At 41.9% G+C, this 23,501-nt stretch overlaps 1 protein-coding gene across 3 annotated transcripts in view; it reads left to right on the top strand.

Annotated features, from left to right (window-relative positions):
• The window catches only part of plekhh2 (pleckstrin homology domain containing, family H (with MyTH4 domain) member 2), an 81,466-nt gene extending 58,659 nt beyond the window's left edge, over window positions 1-22,807 (top strand). For 2 of the 3 annotated variants that reach the window (XM_082964718.1, XM_014154132.3), the window contains exon 30: window positions 142-22,807. In XM_082964718.1, coding sequence (XP_082820844.1) covers window positions 142-327 — 186 coding nt within the window. In that variant the 3' untranslated portion in view covers window positions 328-22,807. The remainder of the gene's footprint in view (window positions 1-141) is intronic. The other variant, XM_082964717.1, reaches the window with a different exon arrangement.
• Window positions 22,808-23,501: the final 694 nt, after the last annotated feature.

Genomic DNA, 23,501 nt, shown 5'->3' with positions numbered 1-23,501 from the left:
TCTCCCTCGCTCTCTCACTCACTCCCTTGCGCACTCTCACTCTCCTACTCTCTCAACAGCCATTTCCGATTTCAGAGGCTCAGGTTAACGATGTGCAGGTAGATTTGCACTTATGTAAAGAGGTTCTGTTTTGTTTTGCAGAACAGGGAGATGACCCTCCTCATCTCCAGTTACATCAACAGTGCCCATCAACAGAAAGCCGCCACCCACCACCTCTCTGCCCCTGCCTTGCTGGTGGCTCAGCCTGTCAATCTCAAGAGCAAAGAGCTAAGGAGTAAATCACCACCAGCGGCGGGCAGACCTAGCAAGGCACCTACTCTCCTGTGATCGCCCTTCTACAAGCTGCAAGTACAGCTACATACATTTATATCAGGCCAGGGGATCAGCAGAGTACATGGAATCAGGGTTGTGTTCAGTAGGTGCGAAATGGAGTGAAACAGGGGGGGTTCAATCTTAACCTGTCCAATAAGAAACAACCATTTATTTTTCCCATTGCAAAACGTTTTGCTACATTGTGGCGTAATGACGCCACCCAGTCTCGTCTCTGATCACGTGACAGGGGACTGACGAACTCCAGTGCAGAGACTTATGGCATGGTACAGTGGGTACATGGTACAATGGTCCATAGTGAGCTTTTTCTCATCCCGGTGCACTTTAATTAATCAGCTGTAGATTCTTCTGTTCGCTCACCAAAGAGCAAGGTCAGTGTTATTTATTGACAGACAGCCTTAAACTCCAAAGCCTTCTCTAGTTTAAGCTTTACAGTATTTTCTATTGCTTGTTTTCTATTCTTTGTAACTTTGTACACAGTTTACTTCCTGCCTTTTAACTTTTGTACCTCTATTATTATAATAATAATAATAATAATTTGGAGGGTGCTTATATTTGTCCTGTTACACACAAGTGTGTACTCCAAATGTTTTTTGTTTGTTGCATATCCCAACTCCCCATTAGACACCCACAAGGAGTGGGGTCACGGCCAGGGTCGCCATTGTATAGCGCCTCTAGATATTTTTCTTCTGTTACTACGGTGACGTATAATGCCAGTTTCCAACAGAGGACCTTTTTTTTTTTGTTCATATTTCTGGGTGTGAAATAAGGTAAAGGAAACCAACACGATCAGCCTATGATATAGCCTTAAAAACAAGTGCCATGTAGAACAGGATTATTGAAAGGATATAGGATAACGTAGGACGTTGTGGTTGGCTGCTGTTTTAGCCAACTGGCCCACTATGGTTGGAGTGGAGAGATGAATGAGCATCCTTCATGCACAGTTGGTTGCATGGACAGTACAGAGATTGAGGAAAGGGAGTGGTGTAAGTGGCTAGTTTGTGGAGACATTGGAAAGAATGCAATGGAAGTGATTGATGCACATGATTGGGTAAGTGGAAGTGACACCGTACAGTATTGAGAAAGACTGCTTTATGAGTAGTTGGTATGTTAAAAGTCCAATGCAGCCATTTTTTTTAAAATCTCAATACCCATTTCTGGGTAACAATTAAGTACCTTACTGTGATTGTTTTCAATTAAAATGGTTAAAAAGGAACAACAGCAGATTCTTAGAAAAATGATATTTCTCCAGCAAGAATGTTGCTAGGACTGTCTGAGAGTGGCCTGAGTGAGGGGCCTAATTGGAGGAGCCTAATGGGAGGGATGTGGGACCTTAAAACCAGCTTTTATTGACAGAGATGAGGGCAAACTCTCTTTGTTATTGGTCTATTAACTTATCTCGCCTGGTGATGTCGCTTGGCGGTCCAAAATCCCACCCAGTCAAACAAGCTGAAATGTCAGGCATCCTTTTAAAACAGCCCTTACACTAAAAGGGCATTTTCACAATTTCACAGTATTATTCCAACCTTTATAGTGTGGAAATATATATAAACACAGGGAAATCATGTTTTAGACTGCACTGCCCCTTTAAAAGATGGTCGAGCCATATGAAGTGGTGAGGAAATACTGCATCAACTTCAAAACTCCCTTGCTCGTTATACAATCATGTAACTAAGATATTTGCTGGAAAGTAACTTCAAAATGATTTATTGTTTTGTTGAATAGTCATGACTGGTTTAAGATCCGTCTTAAGATGGCGGTGGCGAAGGATAACGTTGTTGCATTCCAGCGAATGTCTTAGTTAAATGATTGTATAACTAGCAAAGGGATTTTGAAGTTGCATTATTTATGGAGTCCCGAGTGGCGCAGCGGTCTACGGCACTGCATCTCAGTGCTAGAGGCGTCACTACAGACACCCTGGTTTGAATCCAGGCTGTATCACAACCGGCCGTGATTGGGAGTCCCATAGAGCGGCACACAATTGGCCCAGCGTCGTCCAGGTTTGGGCGGTGTAGGCCGTCATTGTAAATAAGAATTTGTTCTTAACTGACTTGCCTAGTTAAAATAAAATGTATTTATTATGAAGCTTGGCAATGAGGATGAAAACTAGTATAGTTTAGCCAGGGAAAACCAGCTCGGGCCAGTTGTGCATGTGCACCAATGCACACTAAAATGTTGATTAAACAGTTCAGAGACCTGAAACATATTTTTTTATTTTTTTAACATTTAACCTTTATTTAACCAGACTGAAATGAATAAATCAGATGATTTATATTTAAGGAGAGAGAATCGATATTACAATCCTGAAATCAGCTGTAACTGTCAATAGTAAAACAACGGTTAAAACAATGTTAGAGTCAACCCTGAATACAGAAAATGAATGGTGGAAGTTTCTACCGGACACGGTCGACTCCTACCCACCACCACTCTATTACTTCTTGGTTACTGAGTGGCCGGTTGTGTGGGGAAACTAAAACGGTCCAAAACTCAACCTAGATTACTGGTAGGTGACCAGTGACCACCATGTTGTTTTCGCTTATACTTTCTTATCCTTTTTTCACTTATCCTTTCAGAACAGCCAGGATGAAGAATGAGGAAACTACTTACCAGTATTCAGTATGTGTTGTGGGCCTGTGAGGGGGAAAAAGTAAAGGAGTGCAGTTTTTGTATTACAGTGGAAGGAGTTTGGGAGGGTGTGACAGTTGATAAATTGAATTTAAACCAAAGCATGACCCATTTGTTCCATTTTGCATGACGTTACTTTAAAGATGAACTGGAAAGCATATTTTTAGATCAGTATGATAGTTCATTAGAATCTGAACCCATTTTGAACTGTATGTTACTTGTTTCTCATGCGTGTTTTGCTGTTCATGCTGCGTGTCATTCCCAAATACAAGCTTATACTGTATGACTTAGTTATTTATTTTGATATGCCATACATTTTATATAAATATATGTAGAATTCATCTTTTAAAATTGTCATTATTGTACAAATATTTAAATAAACGCCATTGGCAAACTGACACCCTTGGAGTTGTGCTTCAGACGGGAAGTTGGAATCCCCACAGAGATGGTCCAGGGTTAACCGACTGCCTGCAGCCATTTAAAGCAATGTTGTTCAGCGCAAACAGTGTAATTATCCTATTAAAACAGACTTATTTCAAAAAACCTGTTCCAAAATATACAATATTGACTGTTGTTCTCTCTGTGGCTGATGCTGTGGAGCTTTCAATAGGGCCTTTCGGGGAACTGACACACCCTCATTCCAGGAACAGTGGGCGGAAGGGGAATATATGACACCCAAACCTGTCTAAACTAGTTAGAGAGGCACTTTGTGTTTGCTTAGGAGAGGAGGAAAACAGTAGAAGAAGAGTTTAATGGGAAACATAGGGAAAGCAATTTGTAATGACTATTGAAAATGGCAATTATTAATTTTTAAGGCTATTTTTGTATATTTGTGTAGTATTTTAGTTTTTGTTTTAAGGAGTAAGAGAAACTCCAGTGAGAAAGGAAGTCCTTTGTCAATAAGTCATGTACCAAATGCATGATTATAACAGTTTTACAGACAGGTGTCCAATTCATTGGTTAATCGATGTTGACACCTGGAAACACATTAAAATGCTACTTATTCGTAGCCATACTGCTAGTAAAAGACGAATCTCCAGAACCAAACACCAAACCCAACAATGTGAGTAAGCTGAGACAGGTTTTCCGTAGTTAGCTTCTGGTGTTAATAATGTGGAAATGATCTCTTTCCCTGCACCTTTCAAATGCATCACTGTTTAAGAAGGTCAATTGTAACCCTTGGCAATTTGGCTAATAATCTCTCTCTCAGATGTAGATATACTATACTATTCAATTCAAATCAAATCAATTGTTATTTGTCACATGCAACAAATACAACAGGTGTAGACCTTACAGTGAAATGCTTACTTACTTAACCAACAATGCAGTTTTAAGAAAAGTACAAAAAATTCAAATAAATTAACAAATAATTAAAGAGCAGCAGTAAAATAATAACGAGGCTATTTACAGGGGGTGCAGAGTCAATGTGCGGGGGCACCGGTTAGTTGCAGTAATTGAGGTAATATGTACATGTAGGTAGAGTTATTAAAGTGACTATGCATAGATAATAACAGAGAGTAGCAGCAGCGTAAAGGGGGGGGGGGCAGGCAATGCAAATAGTCTGGGTAGCCATTTGATTAGATGTTCAGGAGTCTTATGGCTTGGGTGTAGAAGCTGCTTAGAAGCCTCTTGGACCTAGACTTGGCGCTCCGGTACCGCTTGCCGTGCAGTAGCAGAGAGAACAGTATATGACTAGGTTGGCTGGAGTCTTTGACAACTTTTAGGGCCTTCCTCTGACACTGCCTGGTATAGAGGTCCTGGATGGCAGAAAGCTTGGCCCCGGTGATGTGATGCAACCCGTCAGGATGCTCTCAATGGTGCAGCTGTAGAACCTTTTGAGGATCTGAGGACCCATGCCAAATCTTTTCAGTCTCCTGAGGGGGAATAGGTTTTGTCGTGCCCTCTTCACAACTGTCTTGGTGTGCTTGGACTATGTTAGTTTTAGTGATGTGGACGCCAAGGAACTTGAAGCTCTCAACCTGCTCCACTACAGCCCCTTCGATGAGAATGGGGGCGTGCTCGGTCCTCCTTTTCCTGTAGTCCACAATCATCTCCTTTGTCTTGATCACGTTGAGGGAGAGGTTGTTGTCCTTGCACCACACGGTCAGGTCTCTGACCTCCTCCCTATAGGTTGTCTCGTCGTTGTCGGTGATCAGGCCTACCACTGTTGTGTCATCGGCAAACTTAATGATGGTGTTGGAGTCATGCCTGGCTGTGCAGTCAAGAGTGAACAGGGAGTACAGGAGGGGACTGAGCACGCACCCCTGAGGGGCCCCTGTGTTGAGGATCAGCGTGGCGAATGTGTTGTTACCTACCCTCACCACCTGGGGTCGGCCCATCAGGAAGTCCAGGATCCATTTGCAGAGGGAGGTGCTTAGTCCCAGGGGCTGCGGTCCAAACACTTAAAAGACATAACCTCGTCCACTTACCCTCGCCTTATTCCCTTGGGGGAATCCCCATCGCCATCTTGGAGGGCGGTCCAAATGATTAGCCAAGCAAGGGAAGTTTGCAACGTTAGCCCCTCAGCATTCGTTTTTAGTCGGCTTTGCGAGTGTAGGATTATATTCACTCCGGGGCCCGAAACTGCCCATAATTCAATTCGCGACGATCGTACATCCGCTAAGAAAAGTCTGCGAAAACTTAAAAACATCAATGGAGAAGTCAACATACAAATGTAAGTAAAAATACAGGCATACTTTCAAAAGCCCCCACAAAAAGTATCAATGATCCCATGATAGTAAGGTCTATAAAGACCAGACACTCAGTGGCATTTCTAACAGAGTATAACCAATACTGAACGCGTGACACACATGGAGCAGAGACCAGAGGTTACCACGCCCTATTGAGTCTTTTCACCTGGGGAGAATAACAAAACTGTCTCTGAATGTAAACAAAGTGAACTAAAACCATAGTTAGGTTTTCTACTGGATTGACTGACATACTCAGGACTTGTGGGCAGTGGGGTCAAAAAGAGAAATGGGGGCACTACAGAGAAACTATAGAGAAAGATGGAAGCAATTTCCACATAACATGGATTAACAGTCCTATTTGGCAGCCTATCCAGATACGCACCCAGAAAAGTAGTTTGTATACTTCAGATAACATGTTTGAACACTGTACAATGTGTGTAAACATGCTCAGTGGTTCCCGTTTCTTCACTGCCTGAGCTCAGCTGGGATCAAGTCAGAGGTGTGTGAATGGGCATGGCTGAGGTTCAGTAAAGTGCCATGTTTACAAAGACCAATACTAGCCATACAATTATGTTTAGAGGTAACAATGTTTACATATACTTAATAATATAAATGCCTACATGCAACAAATTCTACAATTTTAGTGAGTAACAGTTCATATGAGGAAATCAGCCAATTGAAATAAATTCATGAGGCCCTAATCTATGAATTTCACGACTAGGAATACAGATATGCATCTGTTTGTCACAGATATCTTGAAAGATATGGACTTCTGGATCTCATGGCATTTCAGTGCATTCAAATTGCCATTGATTAAAATGCAATTGTGTTTGTAGCTTGTCTGCCCATACCATAACTCAACCGCCACCATGGGCCACTCTGTTCAAAATGTTGACATCAGCAAACCGCTCGCACCCATGACGCTATACACATGGTCTGCGATTGTGAGGCCGGTTGGACGTACTGCCAAATTCTCGAAAACGATGGTGGCTTATGGTAGAGAAATGAAGATTCAATTCTCTGGCAACAGCCCTGGTGCACATTCCTACAGTCGGCATAACAATTGCACGCTCCCTCAACTTGAGATATGTGGCATTGCGTTGTGACAAAATGGCATATTTGCTACATGAGGTTTATTTGATCAAATAGAAGTTTTGTAATATTTAGCTTGTGTACTGATACAGGACACCCAACATCCTGGCAACTTTGAAAAGATTAGCGTTGTCGAGATGGCTATGCATATTCATGTGGCTAGTAACATAGTAGCTCTCCACTGAATACAGGCAGCTAACACCCCTCAAATATTGAAACATGTATCCACCAATCCAAAGAGGAATAGGCAGGCGCTTGACAGCCCGCCATTCTGCTCTGGACAACGAATCCCTATTGCTAGGGTAGCGACAGACACCTTCATTATTTGAAGTCGGAAGTTTACATACACTTAGGTTGGAGTCATTAAAACTCATTTCAACCACTCCACAAATGTAACTATAGCTTTGGCAAGTTGGTTAGGACATCTACTTTGTGCCTAAGTAATTATTCCAACAATTGTTTAGACATTTCACTATCACAATTCCAGTGGGTCAGAAGTTTACCTACACCATGTTGACTGCCTTTAAACAGCTTGGAAAATTCCAGAAAATGATGTCATGGCTTTAGAAGCTTCTGATAGATAACTGACATGAGTCAATTGGAGGTGTACCTGTATTTCAAGGCCTACCTTCAAACTCAGTGACTCGTCACTTGACATCATGGGAAAATCAAAAGAAGTCAGCCAAGACCTCAAAAAAAAAAGTGTGTAGACCTCCACAAGTCTGGTTCATCCTTGGGAGCAGTTTCCAAATGCCTCAAGGTACCTAGTTCATCTGTACCAACAATAGTATGCAAGTATAAACACCATGGGACCACGCAGCCGTCATATCGCTCAGCAAGGCGATGCGTTCTCTTAGAGAGGAACGTATTTTGGTGCGAAGTGCAAATCAATCCCAGAACAGCAAAGGACCTTGTGAAGATGCTGGAGGAAACGTGTACAAAAGTAGACAACCTTAAAGGCCGCTCACGCTCAGCAAGGAAGAAACCACTGCTCCAAAACTGCCATAAATTATGACTACGGTTTGCAATTGCACATGGGGACAAAGATCACTTTTGAGAAATGTCCTCTAGTCTGATGAAACAAAAATAGAACTGTTTGGCCATAATGACCATCGTTACAGTTGGAGGAAAAAGGGGGAAGCTTGCAAGCCGAAGAACACCATCCCAACCGTGAAGCGTGGGGGTGCTTTGCTGCAGAAGGGACTGGTGCACTTCCAAATAGATGGCATCATGAAAATATTGAAGCATGTTCAGTCAGGAAGTTAAAGCTTGGTCGCAAATGGACAATGCCCCAAGCATACTTCCAAAGTTGTGGCAACATGGCTTATGGACAAAGTCAAGGTATTGAGTGGCCATCACAAAGCCCTCACCTCAATCCTATAGAAAAATGGGCAGAACTGAAAAAGCATGTGCGAGAATGAAGACCTACAAACCTTACTGTTACACCAGCTCTGTCAGGAGGAATGGGCCAAAATTAACCCAACTTATTGGGTTAATATGAAGTGGTGAGGAAATACTGCATCAACTTCAAAACTCCCTTGCTCGTTATACAATCATGTAACTAAGATATTTGCTGGAAAGTAACTTCAAAATGATTTATTGTTTTGTTGAATAGTCATGACTGGTTTAAGATCCGTCTTAAGATGGCGGTGGCGAAGGATAACGTTGTTGCATTCCAGCGAATGTCTTAGTTAAATGATTGTATAACTAGCAAAGGGATTTTGAAGTTGCATTATTTATGGAGTCCCGAGTGGCGCAGCGGTCTACGGCACTGCATCTCAGTGCTAGAGGCGTCACTACAGACACCCTGGTTTGAATCCAGGCTGTATCACAACCGGCCGTGATTGGGAGTCCCATAGAGCGGCACACAATTGGCCCAGCGTCGTCCAGGTTTGGGCGGTGTAGGCCGTCATTGTAAATAAGAATTTGTTCTTAACTGACTTGCCTAGTTAAAATAAAATGTATTTATTATGAAGCTTGGCAATGAGGATGAAAACTAGTATAGTTTAGCCAGGGAAAACCAGCTCGGGCCAGTTGTGCATGTGCACCAATGCACACTAAAATGTTGATTAAACAGTTCAGAGACCTGAAACATATTTTTTTATTTTTTTAACATTTAACCTTTATTTAACCAGACTGAAATGAATAAATCAGATGATTTATATTTAAGGAGAGAGAATCGATATTACAATCCTGAAATCAGCTGTAACTGTCAATAGTAAAACAACGGTTAAAACAATGTTAGAGTCAACCCTGAATACAGAAAATGAATGGTGGAAGTTTCTACCGGACACGGTCGACTCCTACTCACCACCACTCTATTACTTCTTGGTTACTGAGTGGCCGGTTGTGTGGGGAAACTAAAACGGTCCAAAACTCAACCTAGATTACTGGTAGGTGACCAGTGACCACCATGTTGTTTTCGCTTATACTTTCTTATCCTTTTTTCACTTATCCTTTCAGAACAGCCAGGATGAAGAATGAGGAAACTACTTACCAGTATTCAGTATGTGTTGTGGGCCTGTGAGGGGGAAAAAGTAAAGGAGTGCAGTTTTTGTATTACAGTGGAAGGAGTTTGGGAGGGTGTGACAGTTGATAAATTGAATTTAAACCAAAGCATGACCCATTTGTTCCATTTTGCATGACGTTACTTTAAAGATGAACTGGAAAGCATATTTTTAGATCAGTATGATAGTTCATTAGAATCTGAACCCATTTTGAACTGTATGTTACTTGTTTCTCATGCGTGTTTCTCATACAGCCTTCCCTGTAGCTCAGTTGGTAGAGCATGGTGTTTGCAACACCAGGATTGTGGGTTCGTTTCCCACGGGGGGCCAGCACAGATAAAAAATGTATGAAATGTATGAAATTGTATGAAATGTATGCATTCACTACTGTAAGTCGCTCTGGATAAGAGCGTCTGCTAAATGACGTAAATGTGTTTTGCTGTTCATGCTGCGTGTCATTCCCAAATACAAGCTTATACTGTATGACTTAGTTATTTATTTTGATATGCCATACATTTTATATAAATATATGTAGAATTCATCTTTTAAAATTGTCATTATTGTACAAATATTTAAATAAACGCCATTGGCAAACTGACACCCTTGGAGTTGTGCTTCAGACGGGAAGTTGGAATCCCCACAGAGATGGTCCAGGGTTAACCGACTGCCTGCAGCCATTTAAAGCAATGTTGTTCAGCGCAAACAGTGTAATTATCCTATTAAAACAGACTTATTTCAAAAAACCTGTTCCAAAATATACAATATTGACTGTTGTTCTCTCTGTGGCTGATGCTGTGGAGCTTTCAATAGGGCCTTTCGGGGAACTGACACACCCTCATTCCAGGAACAGTGGGCGGAAGGGGAATATATGACACCCAAACCTGTCTAAACTAGTTAGAGAGGCACTTTGTGTTTGCTTAGGAGAGGAGGAAAACAGTAGAAGAAGAGTTTAATGGGAAACATAGGGAAAGCAATTTGTAATGACTATTGAAAATGGCAATTATTAATTTTTAAGGCTATTTTTGTATATTTGTGTAGTGTTTTTGTTTTAAGGAGTAAGAGAAACTCCAGTGAGAAAGGAAGTCCTTTGTCAATAAGTCATGTACCAAATGCATGATTATAACAGTTTTACAGACAGGTGTCCAATTCATTGGTTAATCGATGTTGACACCTGGAAACACATTAAAATGCTACTTATTCGTAGCCATACTGCTAGTAAAAGACGAATCTCCAGAACCAAACACCAAACCCAACAATGTGAGTAAGCTGAGACAGGTTTTCCGTAGTTAGCTTCTGGTGTTAATAATGTGGAAATGATCTCTTTCCCTGCACCTTTCAAATGCATCACTGTTTAAGAAGGTCAATTGTAACCCTTGGCAATTTGGCTAATAATCTCTCTCTCAGATGTAGATATACTATACTATTCAATTCAAATCAAATCAATTGTTATTTGTCACATGCAACAAATACAACAGGTGTAGACCTTACAGTGAAATGCTTACTTACTTAACCAACAATGCAGTTTTAAGAAAAGTACAAAAAATTCAAATAAATTAACAAATAATTAAAGAGCAGCAGTAAAATAATAACGAGGCTATTTACAGGGGGTGCAGAGTCAATGTGCGGGGGCACCGGTTAGTTGCAGTAATTGAGGTAATATGTACATGTAGGTAGAGTTATTAAAGTGACTATGCATAGATAATAACAGAGAGTAGCAGCAGCGTAAAGGGGGGGGGGGCAGGCAATGCAAATAGTCTGGGTAGCCATTTGATTAGATGTTCAGGAGTCTTATGGCTTGGGTGTAGAAGCTGCTTAGAAGCCTCTTGGACCTAGACTTGGCGCTCCGGTACCGCTTGCCGTGCAGTAGCAGAGAGAACAGTATATGACTAGGTTGGCTGGAGTCTTTGACAACTTTTAGGGCCTTCCTCTGACACTGCCTGGTATAGAGGTCCTGGATGGCAGAAAGCTTGGCCCCGGTGATGTGATGCAACCCGTCAGGATGCTCTCAATGGTGCAGCTGTAGAACCTTTTGAGGATCTGAGGACCCATGCCAAATCTTTTCAGTCTCCTGAGGGGGAATAGGTTTTGTCGTGCCCTCTTCACAACTGTCTTGGTGTGCTTGGACTATGTTAGTTTTAGTGATGTGGACGCCAAGGAACTTGAAGCTCTCAACCTGCTCCACTACAGCCCCTTCGATGAGAATGGGGGCGTGCTCGGTCCTCCTTTTCCTGTAGTCCACAATCATCTCCTTTGTCTTGATCACGTTGAGGGAGAGGTTGTTGTCCTTGCACCACACGGTCAGGTCTCTGACCTCCTCCCTATAGGTTGTCTCGTCGTTGTCGGTGATCAGGCCTACCACTGTTGTGTCATCGGCAAACTTAATGATGGTGTTGGAGTCATGCCTGGCTGTGCAGTCAAGAGTGAACAGGGAGTACAGGAGGGGACTGAGCACGCACCCCTGAGGGGCCCCTGTGTTGAGGATCAGCGTGGCGAATGTGTTGTTACCTACCCTCACCACCTGGGGTCGGCCCATCAGGAAGTCCAGGATCCATTTGCAGAGGGAGGTGCTTAGTCCCAGGGGCTGCGGTCCAAACACTTAAAAGACATAACCTCGTCCACTTACCCTCGCCTTATTCCCTTGGGGGAATCCCCATCGCCATCTTGGAGGGCGGTCCAAATGATTAGCCAAGCAAGGGAAGTTTGCAACGTTAGCCCCTCAGCATTCGTTTTTAGTCGGCTTTGCGAGTGTAGGATTATATTCACTCCGGGGCCCGAAACTGCCCATAATTCAATTCGCGACGATCGTACATCCGCTAAGAAAAGTCTGCGAAAACTTAAAAACATCAATGGAGAAGTCAACATACAAATGTAAGTAAAAATACAGGCATACTTTCAAAAGCCCCCACAAAAAGTATCAATGATCCCATGATAGTAAGGTCTATAAAGACCAGACACTCAGTGGCATTTCTAACAGAGTATAACCAATACTGAACGCGTGACACACATGGAGCAGAGACCAGAGGTTACCACGCCCTATTGAGTCTTTTCACCTGGGGAGAATAACAAAACTGTCTCTGAATGTAAACAAAGTGAACTAAAACCATAGTTAGGTTTTCTACTGGATTGACTGACATACTCAGGACTTGTGGGCAGTGGGGTCAAAAAGAGAAATGGGGGCACTACAGAGAAACTATAGAGAAAGATGGAAGCAATTTCCACATAACATGGATTAACAGTCCTATTTGGCAGCCTATCCAGATACGCACCCAGAAAAGTAGTTTGTATACTTCAGATAACATGTTTGAACACTGTACAATGTGTGTAAACATGCTCAGTGGTTCCCGTTTCTTCACTGCCTGAGCTCAGCTGGGATCAAGTCAGAGGTGTGTGAATGGGCATGGCTGAGGTTCAGTAAAGTGCCATGTTTACAAAGACCAATACTAGCCATACAATTATGTTTAGAGGTAACAATGTTTACATATACTTAATAATATAAATGCCTACATGCAACAAATTCTACAATTTTAGTGAGTAACAGTTCATATGAGGAAATCAGCCAATTGAAATAAATTCATGAGGCCCTAATCTATGAATTTCACGACTAGGAATACAGATATGCATCTGTTTGTCACAGATATCTTGAAAGATATGGACTTCTGGATCTCATGGCATTTCAGTGCATTCAAATTGCCATTGATTAAAATGCAATTGTGTTTGTAGCTTGTCTGCCCATACCATAACTCCACCGCCACCATGGGCCACTCTGTTCAAAATGTTGACATCAGCAAACCGCTCGCACCCATGACGCTATACACATGGTCTGCGATTGTGAGGCCGGTTGGACGTACTGCCAAATTCTCGAAAACGATGGTGGCTTATGGTAGAGAAATGAAGATTCAATTCTCTGGCAACAGCCCTGGTGCACATTCCTGCAGTCGGCATAACAATTGCACGCTCCCTCAACTTGAGATATGTGGCATTGCGTTGTGACAAAATGGCATATTTGCTACATGAGGTTTATTTGATCAAATAGAAGTTTTGTAATATTTAGCTTGTGTACTGATACAGGACACCCAACATCCTGGCAACTTTGAAAAGATTAGCGTTGTCGAGATGGCTATGCATATTCATGTGGCTAGTAACATAGTAGCTCTCCACTGAATACAGGCAGCTAACACCCCTCAAATATTGAAACATGTATCCACCAATCCAAAGAGGAATAGGCAGGCGCTTGACAGCCCGCCATTCTGCTCTGGACAACGAATCCCTATTGCTAGGGTAGCGACAGACACCTTCATTATTTGAAGTCGGAAGTTTACATACACTTAGGTTGGAGTCATTAAAACTCATTTCAACCACTCCACAAATGTAACTATAGCTTTGGCAAGTTGGTTAGGACATCTACTTTGTGCATAAGTAATTATTCCAACAATTGTTTAGACATTTCACTATCACAATTCCAGTGGGTCAGAAGTTTACCTACACCATGTTGACTGCCTTTAAACAGCTTGGAAAATTCCAGAAAATGATGTCATGGCTTTAGAAGCTTCTGATAGATAACTGACATGAGTCAATTGGAGGTGTACCTGTATTTCAAGGCCTACCTTCAAACTCAGTGACTCGTCACTTGACATCATGGGAAAATCAAAAGAAGTCAGCCAAGACCTCAAAAAAAAAAGTGTGTAGACCTCCACAAGTCTGGTTCATCCTTGGGAGCAGTTTCCAAATGCCTCAAGGTACCTAGTTCATCTGTACCAACAATAGTATGCAAGTATAAACACCATGGGACCACGCAGCCGTCATATCGCTCAGCAAGGCGATGCGTTCTCTTAGAGAGGAACGTATTTTGGTGCGAAGTGCAAATCAATCCCAGAACAGCAAAGGACCTTGTGAAGATGCTGGAGGAAACGTGTACAAAAGTAGACAACCTTAAAGGCCGCTCACGCTCAGCAAGGAAGAAACCACTGCTCCAAAACTGCCATAAATTATGACTACGGTTTGCAATTGCACATGGGGACAAAGATCACTTTTGAGAAATGTCCTCTAGTCTGATGAAACAAAAATAGAACTGTTTGGCCATAATGACCATCGTTACAGTTGGAGGAAAAAGGGGGAAGCTTGCAAGCCGAAGAACACCATCCCAACCGTGAAGCGTGGGGGTGCTTTGCTGCAGAAGGGACTGGTGCACTTCCAAATAGATGGCATCATGAAAATATTGAAGCATGTTCAGTCAGGAAGTTAAAGCTTGGTCGCAAATGGACAATGCCCCAAGCATACTTCCAAAGTTGTGGCAACATGGCTTATGGACAAAGTCAAGGTATTGAGTGGCCATCACAAAGCCCTCACCTCAATCCTATAGAAAAATGGGCAGAACTGAAAAAGCATGTGCGAGAATGAAGACCTACAAACCTTACTGTTACACCAGCTCTGTCAGGAGGAATGGGCCAAAATTAACCCAACTTATTGGGTTAATATGAAGTGGTGAGGAAATACTGCATCAACTTCAAAACTCCCTTGCTCGTTATACAATCATGTAACTAAGATATTTGCTGGAAAGTAACTTCAAAATGATTTATTGTTTTGTTGAATAGTCATGACTGGTTTAAGATCCGTCTTAAGATGGCGGTGGCGAAGGATAACGTTGTTGCATTCCAGCGAATGTCTTAGTTAAATGATTGTATAACTAGCAAAGGGATTTTGAAGTTGCATTATTTATGGAGTCCCGAGTGGCGCAGCGGTCTACGGCACTGCATCTCAGTGCTAGAGGCGTCACTACAGACACCCTGGTTTGAATCCAGGCTGTATCACAACCGGCCGTGATTGGGAGTCCCATAGAGCGGCACACAATTGGCCCAGCGTCGTCCAGGTTTGGGCGGTGTAGGCCGTCATTGTAAATAAGAATTTGTTCTTAACTGACTTGCCTAGTTAAAATAAAATGTATTTATTATGAAGCTTGGCAATGAGGATGAAAACTAGTATAGTTTAGCCAGGGAAAACCAGCTCGGGCCAGTTGTGCATGTGCACCAATGCACACTAAAATGTTGATTAAACAGTTCAGAGACCTGAAACATATTTTTTTATTTTTTTAACATTTAACCTTTATTTAACCAGACTGAAATGAATAAATCAGATGATTTATATTTAAGGAGAGAGAATCGATATTACAATCCTGAAATCAGCTGTAACTGTCAATAGTAAAACAACGGTTAAAACAATGTTAGAGTCAACCCTGAATACAGAAAATGAATGGTGGAAGTTTCTACCGGACACGGTCGACTCCTACTCACCACCACTCTATTACTTCTTGGTTACTGAGTGGCCGGTTGTGTGGGGAAACTAAAACGGTCCAAAACTCAACCTAGATTACTGGTAGGTGACCAGTGACCACCATGTTGTTTTCGCTTATACTTTCTTATCCTTTTTTCACTTATCCTTTCAGAACAGCCAGGATGAAGAATGAGGAAACTACTTACCAGTATTCAGTATGTGTTGTGGGCCTGTGAGGGGGAAAAAGTAAAGGAGTGCAGTTTTTGTATTACAGTGGAAGGAGTTTGGGAGGGTGTGACAGTTGATAAATTGAATTTAAACCAAAGCATGACCCATTTGTTCCATTTTGCATGACGTTACTTTAAAGATGAACTGGAAAGCATATTTTTAGATCAGTATGATAGTTCATTAGAATCTGAACCCATTTTGAACTGTATGTTACTTGTTTCTCATGCGTGTTTCTCATACAGCCTTCCCTGTAGCTCAGTTGGTAGAGCATGGTGTTTGCAACACCAGGATTGTGGGTTCGTTTCCCACGGGGGGCCAGCACAGATAAAAAATGTATGAAATGTATGAAATTGTATGAAATGTATGCATTCACTACTGTAAGTCGCTCTGGATAAGAGCGTCTGCTAAATGACGTAAATGTGTTTTGCTGTTCATGCTGCGTGTCATTCCCAAATACAAGCTTATACTGTATGACTTAGTTATTTATTTTGATATGCCATACATTTTATATAAATATATGTAGAATTCATCTTTTAAAATTGTCATTATTGTACAAATATTTAAATAAACGCCATTGGCAAACTGACACCCTTGGAGTTGTGCTTCAGACGGGAAGTTGGAATCCCCACAGAGATGGTCCAGGGTTAACCGACTGCCTGCAGCCATTTAAAGCAATGTTGTTCAGCGCAAACAGTGTAATTATCCTATTAAAACAGACTTATTTCAAAAAACCTGTTCCAAAATATACAATATTGACTGTTGTTCTCTCTGTGGCTGATGCTGTGGAGCTTTCAATAGGGCCTTTCGGGGAACTGACACACCCTCATTCCAGGAACAGTGGGCGGAAGGGGAATATATGACACCCAAACCTGTCTAAACTAGTTAGAGAGGCACTTTGTGTTTGCTTAGGAGAGGAGGAAAACAGTAGAAGAAGAGTTTAATGGGAAACATAGGGAAAGCAATTTGTAATGACTATTGAAAATGGCAATTATTAATTTTTAAGGCTATTTTTGTATATTTGTGTAGTGTTTTTGTTTTAAGGAGTAAGAGAAACTCCAGTGAGAAAGGAAGTCCTTTGTCAATAAGTCATGTACCAAATGCATGATTATAACAGTTTTACAGACAGGTGTCCAATTCATTGGTTAATCGATGTTGACACCTGGAAACACATTAAAATGCTACTTATTCGTAGCCATACTGCTAGTAAAAGACGAATCTCCAGAACCAAACACCAAACCCAACAATGTGAGTAAGCTGAGACAGGTTTTCCGTAGTTAGCTTCTGGTGTTAATAATGTGGAAATGATCTCTTTCCCTGCACCTTTCAAATGCATCACTGTTTAAGAAGGTCAATTGTAACCCTTGGCAATTTGGCTAATAATCTCTCTCTCAGATGTAGATATACTATACTATTCAATTCAAATCAAATCAATTGTTATTTGTCACATGCAACAAATACAACAGGTGTAGACCTTACAGTGAAATGCTTACTTACTTAACCAACAATGCAGTTTTAAGAAAAGTACAAAAAATTCAAATAAATTAACAAATAATTAAAGAGCAGCAGTAAAATAATAACGAGGCTATTTACAGGGGGTGCAGAGTCAATGTGCGGGGGCACCGGTTAGTTGCAGTAATTGAGGTAATATGTACATGTAGGTAGAGTTATTAAAGTGACTATGCATAGATAATAACAGAGAGTAGCAGCAGCGTAAAGGGGGGGGGGGCAGGCAATGCAAATAGTCTGGGTAGCCATTTGATTAGATGTTCAGGAGTCTTATGGCTTGGGTGTAGAAGCTGCTTAGAAGCCTCTTGGACCTAGACTTGGCGCTCCGGTACCGCTTGCCGTGCAGTAGCAGAGAGAACAGTATATGACTAGGTTGGCTGGAGTCTTTGACAACTTTTAGGGCCTTCCTCTGACACTGCCTGGTATAGAGGTCCTGGATGGCAGAAAGCTTGGCCCCGGTGATGTGATACAACCCGTCAGGATGCTCTCAATGGTGCAGCTGTAGAACCTTTTGAGGATCTGAGGACCCATGCCAAATCTTTTCAGTCTCCTGAGGGGGAATAGGTTTTGTCGTGCCCTCTTCACAACTGTCTTGGTGTGCTTGGACTATGTTAGTTTTAGTGATGTGGACGCCAAGGAACTTGAAGCTCTCAACCTGCTCCACTACAGCCCCTTCGATGAGAATGGGGGCGTGCTTGGTCCTCCTTTTCCTGTAGTCCACAATCATCTCCTTTGTCTTGATCACGTTGAGGGAGAGGTTGTTGTCCTTGCACCACACGGTCAGGTCTCTGACCTCCTCCCTATAGGTTGTCTCGTCGTTGTCGGTGATCAGGCCTACCACTGTTGTGTCATCGGCAAACTTAATGATGGTGTTGGAGTCATGCCTGGCTGTGCAGTCAAGAGTGAACAGGGAGTACAGGAGGGGACTGAGCACGCACCCCTGAGGGGCCCCTGTGTTGAGGATCAGCGTGGCGAATGTGTTGTTACCTACCCTCACCACCTGGGGTCGGCCCATCAGGAAGTCCAGGATCCATTTGCAGAGGGAGGTGCTTAGTCCCAGGGGCTGCGGTCCAAACACTTAAAAGACATAACCTCGTCCACTTACCCTCGCCTTATTCCCTTGGGGGAATCCCCATCGCCATCTTGGAGGGCGGTCCAAATGATTAGCCAAGCAAGGGAAGTTTGCAACGTTAGCCCCTCAGCATTCGTTTTTAGTCGGCTTTGCGAGTGTAGGATTATATTCACTCCGGGGCCCGAAACTGCCCATAATTCAATTCGCGACGATCGTACATCCGCTAAGAAAAGTCTGCGAAAACTTAAAAACATCAATGGAGAAGTCAACATACAAATGTAAGTAAAAATACAGGCATACTTTCAAAAGCCCCCACAAAAAGTATCAATGATCCCATGATAGTAAGGTCTATAAAGACCAGACACTCAGTGGCATTTCTAACAGAGTATAACCAATACTGAACGCGTGACACACATGGAGCAGAGACCAGAGGTTACCACGCCCTATTGAGTCTTTTCACCTGGGGAGAATAACAAAACTGTCTCTGAATGTAAACAAAGTGAACTAAAACCATAGTTAGGTTTTCTACTGGATTGACTGACATACTCAGGACTTGTGGGCAGTGGGGTCAAAAAGAGAAATGGGGGCACTACAGAGAAACTATAGAGAAAGATGGAAGCAATTTCCACATAACATGGATTAACAGTCCTATTTGGCAGCCTATCCAGATACGCACCCAGAAAAGTAGTTTGTATACTTCAGATAACATGTTTGAACACTGTACAATGTGTGTAAACATGCTCAGTGGTTCCCGTTTCTTCACTGCCTGAGCTCAGCTGGGATCAAGTCAGAGGTGTGTGAATGGGCATGGCTGAGGTTCAGTAAAGTGCCATGTTTACAAAGACCAATACTAGCCATACAATTATGTTTAGAGGTAACAATGTTTACATATACTTAATAATATAAATGCCTACATGCAACAAATTCTACAATTTTAGTGAGTAACAGTTCATATGAGGAAATCAGCCAATTGAAATAAATTCATGAGGCCCTAATCTATGAATTTCACGACTAGGAATACAGATATGCATCTGTTTGTCACAGATATCTTGAAAGATATGGACTTCTGGATCTCATGGCATTTCAGTGCATTCAAATTGCCATTGATTAAAATGCAATTGTGTTTGTAGCTTGTCTGCCCATACCATAACTCAACCGCCACCATGGGCCACTCTGTTCAAAATGTTGACATCAGCAAACCGCTCGCACCCATGACGCTATACACATGGTCTGCGATTGTGAGGCCGGTTGGACGTACTGCCAAATTCTCGAAAACGATGGTGGCTTATGGTAGAGAAATGAAGATTCAATTCTCTGGCAACAGCCCTGGTGCACATTCCTGCAGTCGGCATAACAATTGCACGCTCCCTCAACTTGAGATATGTGGCATTGCGTTGTGACAAAATGGCATATTTGCTACATGAGGTTTATTTGATCAAATAGAAGTTTTGTAATATTTAGCTTGTGTACTGATACAGGACACCCAACATCCTGGCAACTTTGAAAAGATTAGCGTTGTCGAGATGGCTATGCATATTCATGTGGCTAGTAACATAGTAGCTCTCCACTGAATACAGGCAGCTAACACCCCTCAAATATTGAAACATGTATCCACCAATCCAAAGAGGAATAGGCAGGCGCTTGACAGCCCGCCATTCTGCTCTGGACAACGAATCCCTATTGCTAGGGTAGCGACAGACACCTTCATTATTTGAAGTCGGAAGTTTACATACACTTAGGTTGGAGTCATTAAAACTCATTTCAACCACTCCACAAATGTAACTATAGCTTTGGCAAGTTGGTTAGGACATCTACTTTGTGCATAAGTAATTATTCCAACAATTGTTTAGACATTTCACTATCACAATTCCAGTGGGTCAGAAGTTTACCTACACCATGTTGACTGCCTTTAAACAGCTTGGAAAATTCCAGAAAATGATGTCATGGCTTTAGAAGCTTCTGATAGATAACTGACATGAGTCAATTGGAGGTGTACCTGTATTTCAAGGCCTACCTTCAAACTCAGTGACTCGTCACTTGACATCATGGGAAAATCAAAAGAAGTCAGCCAAGACCTCAAAAAAAAAGTGTGTAGACCTCCACAAGTCTGGTTCATCCTTGGGAGCAGTTTCCAAATGCCTCAAGGTACCTAGTTCATCTGTACCAACAATAGTATGCAAGTATAAACACCATGGGACCACGCAGCCGTCATATCGCTCAGCAAGGCGATGCGTTCTCTTAGAGAGGAACGTATTTTGGTGCGAAGTGCAAATCAATCCCAGAACAGCAAAGGACCTTGTGAAGATGCTGGAGGAAACGTGTACAAAAGTAGACAACCTTAAAGGCCGCTCACGCTCAGCAAGGAAGAAACCACTGCTCCAAAACTGCCATAAATTATGACTACGGTTTGCAATTGCACATGGGGACAAAGATCACTTTTGAGAAATGTCCTCTAGTCTGATGAAACAAAAATAGAACTGTTTGGCCATAATGACCATCGTTACAGTTGGAGGAAAAAGGGGGAAGCTTGCAAGCCGAAGAACACCATCCCAACCGTGAAGCGTGGGGGTGCTTTGCTGCAGAAGGGACTGGTGCACTTCCAAATAGATGGCATCATGAAAATATTGAAGCATGTTCAGTCAGGAAGTTAAAGCTTGGTCGCAAATGGACAATGCCCCAAGCATACTTCCAAAGTTGTGGCAACATGGCTTATGGACAAAGTCAAGGTATTGAGTGGCCATCACAAAGCCCTCACCTCAATCCTATAGAAAAATGGGCAGAACTGAAAAAGCATGTGCGAGAATGAAGACCTACAAACCTTACTGTTACACCAGCTCTGTCAGGAGGAATGGGCCAAAATTAACCCAACTTATTGGGTTAATATGAAGTGGTGAGGAAATACTGCATCAACTTCAAAACTCCCTTGCTCGTTATACAATCATGTAACTAAGATATTTGCTGGAAAGTAACTTCAAAATGATTTATTGTTTTGTTGAATAGTCATGACTGGTTTAAGATCCGTCTTAAGATGGCGGTGGCGAAGGATAACGTTGTTGCATTCCAGCGAATGTCTTAGTTAAATGATTGTATAACTAGCAAAGGGATTTTGAAGTTGCATTATTTATGGAGTCCCGAGTGGCGCAGCGGTCTACGGCACTGCATCTCAGTGCTAGAGGCGTCACTACAGACACCCTGGTTTGAATCCAGGCTGTATCACAACCGGCCGTGATTGGGAGTCCCATAGAGCGGCACACAATTGGCCCAGCGTCGTCCAGGTTTGGGCGGTGTAGGCCGTCATTGTAAATAAGAATTTGTTCTTAACTGACTTGCCTAGTTAAAATAAAATGTATTTATTATGAAGCTTGGCAATGAGGATGAAAACTAGTATAGTTTAGCCAGGGAAAACCAGCTCGGGCCAGTTGTGCATGTGCACCAATGCACACTAAAATGTTGATTAAACAGTTCAGAGACCTGAAACATATTTTTTTATTTTTTTAACATTTAACCTTTATTTAACCAGACTGAAATGAATAAATCAGATGATTTATATTTAAGGAGAGAGAATCGATATTACAATCCTGAAATCAGCTGTAACTGTCAATAGTAAAACAACGGTTAAAACAATGTTAGAGTCAACCCTGAATACAGAAAATGAATGGTGGAAGTTTCTACCGGACACGGTCGACTCCTACTCACCACCACTCTATTACTTCTTGGTTACTGAGTGGCCGGTTGTGTGGGGAAACTAAAACGGTCCAAAACTCAACCTAGATTACTGGTAGGTGACCAGTGACCACCATGTTGTTTTCGCTTATACTTTCTTATCCTTTTTTCACTTATCCTTTCAGAACAGCCAGGATGAAGAATGAGGAAACTACTTACCAGTATTCAGTATGTGTTGTGGGCCTGTGAGGGGGAAAAAGTAAAGGAGTGCAGTTTTTGTATTACAGTGGAAGGAGTTTGGGAGGGTGTGACAGTTGATAAATTGAATTTAAACCAAAGCATGACCCATTTGTTCCATTTTGCATGACGTTACTTTAAAGATGAACTGGAAAGCATATTTTTAGATCAGTATGATAGTTCATTAGAATCTGAACCCATTTTGAACTGTATGTTACTTGTTTCTCATGCGTGTTTCTCATACAGCCTTCCCTGTAGCTCAGTTGGTAGAGCATGGTGTTTGCAACACCAGGATTGTGGGTTCGTTTCCCACGGGGGGCCAGCACAGATAAAAAATGTATGAAATGTATGAAATTGTATGAAATGTATGCATTCACTACTGTAAGTCGCTCTGGATAAGAGCGTCTGCTAAATGACGTAAATGTGTTTTGCTGTTCATGCTGCGTGTCATTCCCAAATACAAGCTTATACTGTATGACTTAGTTATTTATTTTGATATGCCATACATTTTATATAAATATATGTAGAATTCATCTTTTAAAATTGTCATTATTGTACAAATATTTAAATAAACGCCATTGGCAAACTGACACCCTTGGAGTTGTGCTTCAGACGGGAAGTTGGAATCCCCACAGAGATGGTCCAGGGTTAACCGACTGCCTGCAGCCATTTAAAGCAATGTTGTTCAGCGCAAACAGTGTAATTATCCTATTAAAACAGACTTATTTCAAAAAACCTGTTCCAAAATATACAATATTGACTGTTGTTCTCTCTGTGGCTGATGCTGTGGAGCTTTCAATAGGGCCTTTCGGGGAACTGACACACCCTCATTCCAGGAACAGTGGGCGGAAGGGGAATATATGACACCCAAACCTGTCTAAACTAGTTAGAGAGGCACTTTGTGTTTGCTTAGGAGAGGAGGAAAACAGTAGAAGAAGAGTTTAATGGGAAACATAGGGAAAGCAATTTGTAATGACTATTGAAAATGGCAATTATTAATTTTTAAGGCTATTTTTGTATATTTGTGTAGTGTTTTTGTTTTAAGGAGTAAGAGAAACTCCAGTGAGAAAGGAAGTCCTTTGTCAATAAGTCATGTACCAAATGCATGATTATAACAGTTTTACAGACAGGTGTCCAATTCATTGGTTAATCGATGTTGACACCTGGAAACACATTAAAATGCTACTTATTCGTAGCCATACTGCTAGTAAAAGACGAATCTCCAGAACCAAACACCAAACCCAACAATGTGAGTAAGCTGAGACAGGTTTTCCGTAGTTAGCT

Source organism: Salmo salar, chromosome 18, assembly GCF_965601325.2.
Source record: "Salmo salar chromosome 18, fSalSal1, whole genome shotgun sequence".
Classification (NCBI taxonomy): domain Eukaryota; kingdom Metazoa; phylum Chordata; class Actinopteri; order Salmoniformes; family Salmonidae; genus Salmo; species Salmo salar.
The sequence above is the reverse complement of the archived record's forward strand: the minus strand, read 5'-3'. Positions and strand labels throughout refer to the sequence as shown.